At 41.3% G+C, this 13,022-nt stretch overlaps 1 protein-coding gene across 2 annotated transcripts in view; it reads right to left on the bottom strand.

Annotated features, from left to right (window-relative positions):
• Positions 1-13,022, bottom strand: part of Samd5 (sterile alpha motif domain containing 5) — a 434,888-nt gene that overhangs the window by 381,864 nt on the left and 40,002 nt on the right. Inside the window, exon 2 of one of the 2 annotated variants that reach the window (XM_055608077.1) lies at positions 2,286-2,717. The exons of the other annotated variant lie outside the window; for it this stretch is intronic. Coding sequence (XP_055464052.1) covers positions 2,655-2,717 — 63 coding nt within the window. The 3' untranslated portion in view covers positions 2,286-2,654. Of the gene's footprint in view, positions 1-2,285; positions 2,718-13,022 lie in introns of those variants that run through there. 2 annotated transcript variants of the gene reach the window in all.

The following is a 13,022-nucleotide window of genomic DNA, read 5'->3' on the forward strand; positions in this document are numbered from 1 at the left end:
TGTGTGTGTGTGTGTGTGTGTGTGTGTGTGTGTGTGTGTGTGTGTGTTTACGTGCATACCCATGTGGAGGCCAGAGGTCAGCCCCAGGTGTACCTCTGCAGGCACACCTTGTTTTGGTTGTTTCAACACAGGGCCTGTAACCCACCAAGTAGGTGTGGGTTGCCAGCCAGCAAGCCCCAGGGATCCTGCTCTCTCTTTCTCCCCCATGTTGGTGATGTAAGTACCTACCACCACACATGGCTTTTTTTTTTTTTTTTTTTTTTTTTTTGTAGGTTCTAGGGTCAAACACTGGTCCTCATGGAGGTATGGCACAAATTTTGCTAACTGCACTATCTCCATAGTCCCTCCTACTTTACTTTTTTTGTTCTGATTTCTTTATTGGGCTCTTTGCTGGGATTATGAATGAATGCCACCATACTTGTTAAAGCAACATTTTGCATGAATAAGATTTCTTCATACACTCCCAATTTTTTTAAGAAGAAAAAACTGCTATTATTCTTTAAACCTCTGAATATTATAAAATAAAACCCTATCATTTATGACTTAATTTTCAGAGAACTATGAATCAACATGATCAAGACTTGAGTCTTGCTGTCATATTTTCATGTTTACATTCAGATATTATTAAGGAAATCATCAGTGTTTATATAAAAGGAAAAAAAACAGTGAGAAATTGACTCTTCTTAAAGATAAGTCCCTGTAGATGCAATTCAACTTTCAGAATTCCTTTGATGTGCTGCCTTACCCCATCTTGATTTAATACAAAGGAGTTAGCGAGTTTTTTAGAAGTTTGATTCTCTTCTCCAAACTTTATTCTTCTTGATTCACCTAAGAAGTCTTTCAGACCCACTGGCTATTCAACCATCCTAACTTGTGACTCATAATTCAGGTACATTATTGTTAATTTCAAATTCCAATAGTGGCATAGAGACAAGATTTAAATTTAGCCAAATAACTAAAGTCAGACATCATTCAAATAGAAAATAAAACCTGAAAGGACCTAAGTACCCTTTTGGGTTGCAGAGGATTTTATTCTATTGCCTCTGGGGAAAATGATAGATTTTTCAGAAATTGGGTCTTTGGTAACCACAGTTCAACAAATGCTTGCAAATGTGCATCTGTGAAATAAATCTGCCACAGATGCGGCACCTGGAAATGAGGTCTCAACCTGGAAGCCATTTATTAGCACAATAAATCATATCAGTAATCTATACAGGCACCTACACCTCTTAAAAAAATCGAACAGGTATCTTAAAGACCAGCTCATTTGAAAAGGCGATGAGCAGCTTTGTATGTGGCACATAAGGGGAAGGAAACTCACGCATGCTCTCAGAACTTAATTTCCCTCACATTCGTATCTAAGCTTGGGAAAGGCTTGGCACGGTGCCTCAGTTCATCTCTAAAGGCAGCTCAAGTGTCTAAACTTTAGATTTTAAAAACAGTATTATGCCGCGAATGCCTCTGGAGATCTGATCCCCTCTTAATTACCTGCCTATTCCCAGAGACAAGGTGGGCGTCAATCTCTTGCCTTTATGAATTTCCTGTCCTTGTCTGTAATTATAGTGACAGAAGCTTGCATCTCTGCTGTGCTTCTGAGGAGTGGAGGGATGAGTCCACCATACGGTACAGCTGGGAAGAGGGGGGCCTCTCAAAACTTGCCAGCCCCAGCTAATTGTTAACACTGGTAAAATATCCGTAGCTTTCTCTCAACTAAGTTTAGACTCCATTGTCCTGGTTACATTTTCTCAGTAGAAAATCAGACTACTGACACCCAGAGGGAATAATGATGAGAAAGAAAGAAAAACAAAAACCCTCCAGGTTTCCACACACACACTTCTACTGCCCACTTCCCTGCCCCCAGACTGGTATCCAAAGCATACTGAAGGAGAGATGAGACAAGGCAACTTGGGAAGGGGAGGCTTGAGGAAGTCTCCAAGCAAAGAAGTGTGTAAACAGCTCACAGGTATCAAGACATGGTACTTCTAATGTAACAGTCATACCTCTACCAGATTACATTTTAAAAGTTATAAAATAATTTCTTCCTTAATCTGTCCGTGTTGGGGGCTACACTTATATGTGAAATCATTACATAAAGTACCTAAAATAAGAGTTCCTTCACCAAACTTGTTTATATAGAATTATATGAAATATTATAACTTGATGAAAACAGGGCCCTATATGAAATAAAATAGCATGTATGTTAAAATACAAAATGGAAGTTCTCAAGATAGAGGCTAATTTGAAAATGATATAATTAATTAGCTACTGTAAGAAACTTACTTTTATATAGTATACTTAAAACTAGAAATTACCCACAAGTCTTAGTCAACCCTTATATTATGATGAAAACGTCAAAGAACAAAGGAGAGAAATTCCAAGAGATGTACATCGAACTCCTTTCCACATGGAGTGTCCTTTTAAAACCAAGTTCAGTATATATGGGTGGTATGTTTCTGCCTTATTACTAACTACTACAAGTGAGTAGTAGTTTTTGCTTACTAAGTTGATTTTTCCAGAATTTTCCAAGCAAAAGTTAAGCTGATGAGTGTTTCCAGAGTCACCATCCAGTTCCCTTTGTGAAAGAAGGTTCTAAATATGCCCTTTTCCAGTCTTCATCACCTCATCAGTCCTCCACGGGCTCTCAAAAATGATATCTAGCGGTTCTGTGATGACTTCGGCCAATTCATTAAGTACTCTAGGATGCCGGCCATTGGGACCTGTGGGTTTGAACATATCCGGGTTACTGAGGTTCTGTTTTACCCATTCTTCCCCTAGTCCATCACGGATGCCTGTTCCTGTCTTCAAGCCAACCTTTCTGATTACCATGTAGACTTCTGAGAAACAGCTTTCCATGCCTCTGCTTTTTACACATTAATTTTCTCTTTAAAGCTAGTAAATGAAGAACTCATTGTATTCTTCTCAAGCCTTCAGTTTACTTTTAAATGGTCAATGTTTCTTTTCTTTTTTTTTATGTCACTTGTAAGAAACGAAAAATGAAAGGCTCAAGTCTACCTTGTAAGAGTTGGATTTATCACTCACATTATTCAATAACATATTAGCAACTTTTAAAATCAGAGCCTCAGTCAACATCCTGCCAAGGTTCCAAATATTAACGGCTGTCTGTCTCATGTGCAAAGAGAACTTTTGTATTCAACTTGTAACTGTAGCTTCCAGTGCTAATTCAGAATGCATCTTCCAAAATAAAGAGGATTCACAATCATCTTTAATCATTATCATTTGTATGCATAAACAATGGTTTCTTCTGCAAGGCATTTTCAGAAGCATGAGCTGGAGGGAGACGAAAGGAATTTCTGTGAAAGCAATAGCCTACAGAATGCATTTGCTGTGTGGTCATGGCTGTCTAGGCCCTCAGGTTTACATTACATTAATCATCTCCACATTCTGACAGTTTTAACCCCTTGATTGTCATACTGACTCCTCTGAAACTGAAAGGCAGCCACAGATGATAGTTTTCTGCCCTTCTGTTACACTCCGCCCTGTGCTGAGAATCCCCTGACAGGCTCAGGGTGGACAAAGAAGAGGAGGAAAGGAGAGGTTGAAGGGACAAAGACACTAAGACTTGCCTCTGGCATTTGTGGTTTTTTGGATCCAACTGTTGGTTTGGGGTTTTTGTTTTGTTTGTTGTTATTTATCAGAAAAGGTTCTTTGACAAAAGGTTGAATACGGTTTTTGTTTTGTTTTTTTCCTAGTCTATTTCGCTTCAACCTTATACTGAGGTTTATCCTTTGAAACTTAATAATGCCCCTCAATGTCAAGTCATATTGCAGATTCCATGAAGACTCCTTTAAAGAACAGTTCTGCCCACTTGAGACTTCTCAGAACATGCCTTTCTCACCCTTGCTCTTACAATGGCCACTTATTGACTACAAGATGTAGCTAATACGTCATTATCTGTTAGTCTGGAAGACACCATCAAGCAATCTGAGCTGGGAGGAAGTATTACTGGCCATACTTAATCATTCTCCTTTCTAGAAAGAAAATTATTCATAGTTCTCTGGTTTGGTATTTGGCTCTCACTCTAAGAAAAATCTCCCTAATAATTAATGTATTTAGAAAATCACCTTTAAAAAAATCTAGCCTAATTTAATGTCTGTATTAAAATTATCTTCTGTTACAATCTTTAATTTCTCCCGACAAGCAAAGTTGCTGGGATAGTCTGGAGGTAATTTGGGAGAGTAAGGTAAAGTCCTAAAGAGGAGAGATTATTGAAACACAAAGAAGTTAAAGCTGCTTCATTATTTAATGCTGTGGTAAACAAATAAATAACAGGATATTAGCAAAAACTTATATATATTGTCTTGTACAAGATAGTTAGCTGTTGTTTTCAGGAAGAAGAGCAAGTGTGAGAAGGAGCCTGAAAGTAGGATGCTAGTTGTGAGGAGGAAGGAAGACCTTGGCTGAGAGAGAGAGCAGGTCCACAACATAGCTACACTAGATGAGGCAGAGCTCTGAATGAGGACAGGTAACATGTTCTAGGAACATAGGAAGAAAGTAAATGCCTTTGGACAGTTTGTCAAACTTCAGGGATTGATACCCTCTACATTAAACTCGTCTGGAAACGGGAAGCATGAACTTACCTCAGAAATCTACCACAAGCCTACAGCCTCCAAAAAGCTCCCTTGCATTTGGTTCCACAAAAAAAGCAAATCAAAGTTACGCAACAAGCCCAGTCTTGTAATTTAACATTTTCCATTCTCTAGGCAAGAGGAGGCAGACAAACAGGATTTCCACAATTGGGTCATGGAGAGTTTCAGGCTGGGAGAGCAATAATTAGCAGAGCCTACGTTGCATCATGACAATGATGTTAATATTTTCTCTGTTACAAATGCTCTCAGTTCTCTGATGGCTGATAGACACTGTGATATCCCACAGTCTAGTCCTAACAGGTCCCACTCAAACGGAATGAAAATGAGCAGATTCTGTCAGCAGAATCCTGACAGGCTAAGCAAACAGTTAAGACCTCTTAGGGGCAACCATGCATTCAGCAGTACACTCTCACGCCCTGCTTTTTTTTCCATAATTTATTTTCCTCATGAATTACCTGGCAGTCTCCTACAAGGACAGGTGGGTCTCTCTTCACTTCACCAAGAAAAGTATCAAGATATATTTATAGTCATTTCTGTCTTCTTCCTTTGTTAGTGGGCTTATGCCTCATGAAGTAAGATGAAGATGTGCACCCACGGCAGCTAGAGTGCTCACCTAACACTGAAGAGGCCTGGACTTCAATTCTCAGTACTACCAGAGAGGCTGGGAGAAAAAAATGGGAGGGAGGAGAAATGAAAAGAACAATCATAAAAGCAGTCTTGTATGTGCTTTGTTCTCAAACTTCTTCAAATCCAGCCTTAGAAAGACTGAACACTGCACTGTTTTCAGGACTTAATGTAGCTGGGGTTTTCTTGTTTGTTTGTTTTTTTAACTGCATGTGTTAAAAGATTAAAAGAACGGAATAACACTAAGTGAAATAGCACTCTAAATTGGACACAGAACAATCATAAGTCCATGGCCAGCCTCAGCTACGTAGTGAGTTTGAGATCAGTCCGGCTACAAGAGACCTTGTCTTAGGGAGAGAGAGGGAAAAAAAGAGGGAGGGAGGGAGCGAGGAACAAAGGATGTAAGAATGAATGAATGAATATTAAGTTTTCTGTTGGGCGTGGATTCACATGCCCATGTCCCAGAATCTGGGAAAGAGGAGCAGACTAACTTCTACAAAATGGAGACTGGCCCGATGGACACAGTAAGTTCTGGATGAGCCAGGGCTGCAGAGTAAGCTGGTCCCTCCGAAGAATAAGATAAATCTAAAAATAACCATAACAAGTTTAAAAGCTTGCTTGAATTATCACCTCTAGATCACGAGGCCAGCACTGCTGAAAGATTACATCCATTGGTCCATTTCTCTCTTTCCCCGCTTGGAGAACACTCCTCAGTCTTCCCTCCCAGCCTAGTTCTCGAACTACACTGGTTCTTTCTCAGTTATATCTGTTCTAGACTTTGTGTGTGTGCAGGGGGTAAGAGGGACTCCTTCAAAGATCTGGCAGCTATCCTGTCTGCATCTCTACTGATGCTGGAACCCTAATCTGAGACACAATGGGGGACAGGAAACTGTCCAACCCACAAAAGAACCACTATTTGGTGATTTAAAATAAAGATTTCTGAGATCTTACTTTTCCCAGTTGATTATTCTGATTTTTAGCCAATTTCAAATGTGTTTCTATTTGGAGCTTGTGGTTCTTCCCCTAATTACAGGCAATCAGAGCTTCATGCAAGCTTACCATCCAGGAAGTCAGTCTCTACTTTGATAAAGAAACAACCACAGACACAAATCCAATAGTCACACATTCCCCATATTTAGTTTCTCAAATTAAGAAGAAAATAAGTGGCCTTCCTGAACAATTAATTATCTTTGTGCTTTCCATACACTGAGGGATGGGGGTTGGCAGCTGTCTCCCAGAAAAACTTATTAAGGAAGATGACAGTGTCTCCTGGATGATTAAAAAAAAAAAGACTACCAAACTTGAAATCTAGGTTGTTGGTAACAGATTTTTTCTTTTTAATTTCACGACATACTAAAGCTGAAGTTTTAACATTCAGTCATGCCATGCTGGCTGTTATTGTTGGACTGGGAAAGGCAGGACTTTGCTTAGATTAGGGGTTTTCAACCCGTCAGTCATGACCCCACATGGGTCTCATATCAGACATCCTGCATATCAGATATTACATTACAATTCATAACTTTAGCAAAAGTACAGTTATGAAGTAGCAACAAATAATTTTATGGTCGGGGGTCACCACAACATGAAGAACTGTATTAAAAGGTTGTAGCATTAGAAAGGTTGAGAACCACTGGCTTAGAGAAAGGAGACAAGTACAGTCTGGTTCTAACTATAAAGTTCTTTAAGTACAAAAACCTACATTTTTAGGCTTCCATCTTTCTCCCAAAGGAATGCAGTCTCTATGTTTGTCTGCTGTTATGATTGCTAGAATCATCTGTACATACAATTTCTCATCAAAATAAGTTTCTGTTGGGGAATTTTAATTTAGAAAGTCAGATGGGAATCCACTTTCCTTCGCCTGCACAGAGAAAAGAGGATGGGGTTCACTAAACCAAGGTGGTCTTGATGGTCACTTTGAGTTCTTCCTTAGGCATCCTGCTTGAGGATGCTCGGACTGTCCTCTGGCCCGACAGGAGTTGTGGTGTGACGCTATACAAAGGGCTGGCGTGTACAGCAGCTTCACCTCGTGTCTGTACTAGGTCTGTCTTACACAGCAGACTTCCTCAGACTCTTAGACTACAAGGACAGGGTCCTCCTTAGTAACAAATGCCTAACAGTGAAATGATGAAAAGCTTGTGATGATCATCCAGGTCCTCCATCCTTGTGTGCTGGGAGGCACTGACTTACTGTTCTCTTTCTGGAGCAAATTTAATAGATTAGAGGGAACCGCCTCTCCACGCCTCCTCTGGACACACAGGTTTCTAATCTTCACTCCCTGACTTATCTACAGCTTTTCAGCAAATGCAAAGCATAATAGAGAGGCTGCCTGGGAATTTTCCTACCCACTTATTATTCATAAAACTCCCAGAAACACGTTCAGAGGTTAAAAAGCAAAAACATCTTTGTCTATGCTATCCTCAGGGCATTAACTGATGTGTGATTTTTCTAACCGAATACTTATGTAAATTTCCAACTTTTTCAAAAGCTGCTTTGCAGACTTCGGGCCTGAGTCCTCTGAGTGAGAGGACTTCCCGCACACAGCACAAGCTGCAGGGAGGTGGTCAGCCAGGAACGGCCAGTACCACAGGAGCTCCTGGCGTCTGAGGCTCATCTATCTCCTCCATCGGGAACAAAGGCCTAGGAATGTAACTGCAGGGATTCGAATCAAGCTTTCTGTTGTTTTGTAATCATCAACAGCCAGTCCAAACAGGAACCCAAAGTTAGGTCATCTCTCTTTGCAGAATTTTAATAGTATGGCTGAGGAAGTGAAATGGCAGTGAGTTCAGAACGGACATGAAGCTTGGCCACAGTTCCAGACTGAGGGGGAAGGGATTCCATGGAGTCTACACAGGCAAGTAAGGGCCATGATAAGGACTTCTGAGGTCAAGAGTGATAATCAGGGGAGGAGTTAGTCCTGGAGGGAAGTGGGAATATGCTTTAGGAAGACTCAGAGACAAATGACCAGAATGGTTCAGATACCAGCACAACTGAGGTCAGGGGAAGAGCCAATTCATGAGCTCCTGTCCTACTGCAGGATGGGCAGTGGGGTAAGAACTCTAAGGAACAGATACAAGACTGAAATCCAGCCAGACCACTTTGATGGGAAGTTGGCCTGTTGCAAGAAAGCTGGTCGGACAGGATGACACAATGACAATGTCAAGGTTTTTTGAGATTCTCTCTGCACTGATTCAAGGTCTCCAATTACCATCCAAAACATGATCATTGCACAGGCCCATGAATACAACACACAGAAGACTGGAAATCCCAGGAAGTATGGTTTTGAGTGCTTGGTCCACTAAGGCAGTTCTTTGAAACACATGTGGTGGCTCCATAGATGAAAAGCTCCTGGTGATGTCGGTCTCTACTCGGTGTAGGGGCCACTCAATTAGGGCCCCATTACTCCTGTCCCCATCTCATTCTCCTACTTGTAATGTCATCTACTAACTAGCAACCTTCAAATCACCATGGGCCTTAGCGCCTGTTTTCTCTTGCCCCACTGATCACTAACATTTGCCATTACAGTAGTCTCCTGCATATGTGTTCATATGGTGGTTGTTAGCCACTGCCCCATGACAGTAAATACGTCATTACTATTTACTTAGGAAAATCTCTCTCCAGCAGACACCATGTTGAGCATGTGAGCTTGCATATAATCTCTCCTCCTCACCATACCAACTTGATATCGAGCCAAAACCTAATTAATAAATGAAGAAGCTAAGGCTTTGAGATGTAGATGAGCTGCTCCAGGAAAGCTGCTAATCTAGGGCAGAACAGTTCTGCCCTATGGCAACTTCCACCTTATCAAATGACAACTACTCAGGACAGTCAAGTGTAATTTGTTATTTATAGTAGCTTAGACGTATCCCAAGAAACTCAAGAATGGAACCTCCACAGAAAACCAGGTATTTGACAGCTGGAATTTGTCCCAGATATGAGTTAAAATCACTGGAGGTTTAAGGTAGTCCCTAATCCCATTCCCTGGTACCTCACATGAAGAAGAAAGGAAGCAGAGACATAGTAAGAACAGGACCACAGAGACAAGGAGAGATAGGAGTAAACAACCATCAGCACAGAGAGCCAAGAGCCACCAGAGGGTCCCGAAGGGCAAGGAAGGATGCTCCCCTGTGAGTCTTTAGAGGAATCCAGTAAAAACCATGGTCTTTTACTTCAAGCTCCCAGAAGCAGGATGGACAGGCTCTTCGCTGTGCTACTCAGCTTGTGCTAGCTGTCACCACATCCTTAGGTAACAAAGGGAGAGAACTTTCACCAACAGACATAATTGTAAAATGCTCTTAAGAATAGTTTTAACTGCTTTGCTGTGTTTAGAAGAATATGCAAATGTGATTTTTAGTGACTGAATTTTATTTTCACACAGAACATGCAATGTTATACAAAATATCTAAATGTTTATTTAGATATTGTATAAAATGCCTATTTTGAGTTTGTTTACATCACTAATTATATATATGTAAAGCTTGGCATCTTTCTACTCTATAAATGATATAGACTGTTTGAGTTACGTAAAACATAATTTATCAGAAAAAATTAAGAACTACAACATATCTATTGATATACATATTATATGTAATACATATTTATGTATATATGTCACATGTTAATACACCTCATTAAAAAAAAAGAAACACTGGAAACTGTCAAGAGACAGACTTTTCTAAATTTCTTTTTTTTTCCCTTAAACATTCATACTTTATCACTAACAATAAATATTGCCTGTTGTATTTCTTGAAATATGGGTTCTGGGGCTAGAGAGATGAGTCAGAAGTTAAAAGCACTAGGTGCTTTTACAGGAGACCCAATCAGTCCCCTATACCCAATGGCAGCTCCAGGAAATTTGACACCCTCTTCAGCACGCACACACACACACACACACACCATAACACACAAATAAACATTTAATTTTTTTAAAGAAAAGAGAAATACTATATTTGCTTATCTATTTTCAAGTTAATCTTCCAAATACCCTCCTGTGAGTACTCGTGGCTTGCCCCACAGCAGCTCTTTCAAGTGGAAAGGGTGCTACAAGGAAAAGCATGGTCAGCCAGAAGAGCAACAGACATCAATGTCTGCCATGGAAGCAGGCTCACTCACACTTCGAGTGGCCACAGAAGAGTACCAGGGACTTCCATTTTGTCACACAGAATTCAGAATGGAAAAAAGAAGTACACAGAGGCTGAGGTTACGTGAGGCTACTCTTCATTCTATTGCTTCTGTGAGGCTCTTTTGATGAGGAATGGTTTCTTTGGGCCTGTGGCAGTGTGCTGGTGGTGTAACACGCAGACTGGCAAGCGTTTGTGTCCCAGCATTTGTGCCCACCTTTGCTTTTCTGAGAGTGCACACATCAACAAAGCTTTAAAAAGCAGATAACGGTATGGCATTCTGGTGCTATTTTATCTCAAAGTTCCCTGGAGGGAACCCTCAGGGTCTTTAGATCACACTCTGAGACCCACCATGCTACTTCATTTCTAGATACCACCCACCACAGAGATTACAAGCTCAGCAAGTCTCAGACCATCTCCTCAGTCTGGAATATATTATACTTCACCCTTTCACATGACAGCACCTTCTGAACCATCACTCCACACTGACCCTTCTGGCCTCCCATCTGGCTTAGTCCCACAGACTGGAGACCTTCCTGTCTTCAAGGTGAGAGGACCTTTCCTGTTGGTGAGAGGATTTGCAAAGATGGCTCATCTGCTCACAAACACATGCTTCTCTTGGGGCTTAGCTTGCCAGCCTTGAAAATAGCAAGAGCTTTTGAAGTGACTGGGGCATTTCTGAACACAGGCAGTCTGCTTTATCAAAATAACCCACGCTCTCCTCACATCCAGACTCAGCCCCCAAAACCTGAAGCGTGGCCTCTGCTGGGTTTTGCCCTCACCTGCCAAATTGAAATGGGCAGGGAAGCAGGACAAGTGTCATAATCCTCTTTAGCAATTCCATCCAGAGCGTATCTGCATGTTTAGTGGCAGCCCAGAGAAAGGGTTCGGGGAGTTGTATTATTTTCCATCGCTCTCTTTGTCTCTGATTTTGGCAGGGGAAAAGGGACCCTTCAGACAATAGCATGCTCTCATGGACTAGCAGCTCAGGCCTTTAAAGGAACAGCAGGTACAAAGCCAACAGACCAACCCTCAAGAGGCTGACCTCACCTAAGTGAGGAGGTGTGAAAAAATAGGCTTCCTGCAGCAGCAAACATGTAAAGCAGGCCACCCTTCACCATGCTACGGAGTTCTCAACCATGCACACTTGCTGTCAGACAGTGACGGTGCCCAGGAGAAGAGCTGGGAGCAGAGTGTGAAATGGGCAGCTTCCCAACAGCTCCAGGCCCTGTGCTCACCGTGGGCACAGAGTGTAAGTACACAGATATGACATCAAGGGAATGTGGCTGTGGGTGCAGGGTGGCTAGAGGAGCGGGCAGAGTGGTCTCCAATGGCCAGTCAGACTGTAGGTAGCTCTGGAACCTTCTTACCCTTTCCTTCTTGGGCAGCTATGGAACGCCCCCTGGCAGGAGTAGCAGAAGGCAAAATTCACCCAAAGCTGCCACTTCCTAGACGAATGGTCCTGTGCCCATCCAGCCTCAGTACCTGGCCTACCCTCTGTCAAATGGGGACACTACCATGTCCCACACGACTGAGGGCTGCAGCAAGCGCTGTTGGGAACAACACCTGACATCATGTAAGCATCCATAGACGGAGACATGAAGCTATCCATTTTTGTTTAATCACTGCGAATGTAAAGTCAGCCCTAAGAAGGAATTGATTCTCAGGCACGTCTTCCAAACAGAATCATAATGGGCGTTCAGCAGCATTATTGAGTTAGTCACCCACAAATGTTATTAAAATAGATCATGAGTAATGTGTATGCTTTAAGCACTGCCTAGCCATTAACTTTAAAAAATTTCATTTAGCTTTGTGAAGCATGCCCTCTAGAACATACCTGCCACAGATGTAGTCTTCAGCTTGTTGAAGCATAAAGATCTCTGTAATTGTTTAAAAACATAGAATTCCCTCCAGGTACATCTGTGAGTGTAAATGTACACACACATTGTATTGTACCCTTATTTTTCCTACTGTCTTTTCATTGAGAAAAAATAATTACTTTAAAAGTGACCAGGACAGGGGGATACAAAGTGAATAAACTGTAATTAACAAAAATAAAAATAATTAAATTTTTAAAAATTGACCAGGAATTCAAGAATTTCAAATACAGATTTGAGATCTCTTGCATTACTTCAAGTCTCTGTTGCTGTTAGGTTGAGAACACTTTGACAGTGAAATGGAATAGTCATCTTCTAAAAATGGATTCTTAAAAAAGAAATACAGATTTCTTTTTTTGACAAAAAGGTTAAGTGAGTAACAAACATACCCCAGAGTTTTTAGTTCTAATATGACATGTGGTCTCCCGGCTTGCACTGGAGAGTGTGTAGCAGGCAAGACTCTACAGCAACATTTGAAGGATATTTTCTCATTTAACTCAGAGTAGTTGGTTTGCTTTCGCCCACCTTTCTACAGGTCTTGGAATATCATCGTCTGCCCCTTCAGTAAGCTGCAGCAAAGACATTAAATAGAGACACAGAAAATCCCTGAAAGTCTTGGAAACTTGAGTTTCCAGAGATGAACTAGAAAGTACCTGCAGTTCCTGGAACTAATAGATGATCCGTGGAAACTTCCCTAAGCAAAACACAGCCCAGTGGGTCGGATGTTTCTCAGAAAATTTACAGTCAGATAAAGGAATTTTAGATTCTCCCCTATGTGACACAATTCCCAGCTCTGG

This window comes from Psammomys obesus, unplaced genomic scaffold (genome assembly GCF_907164565.1).
Source record: "Psammomys obesus unplaced genomic scaffold, mPsaObe1.curated_primary_1811, whole genome shotgun sequence".
Classification (NCBI taxonomy): Eukaryota; Metazoa; Chordata; class Mammalia; order Rodentia; family Muridae; genus Psammomys; species Psammomys obesus.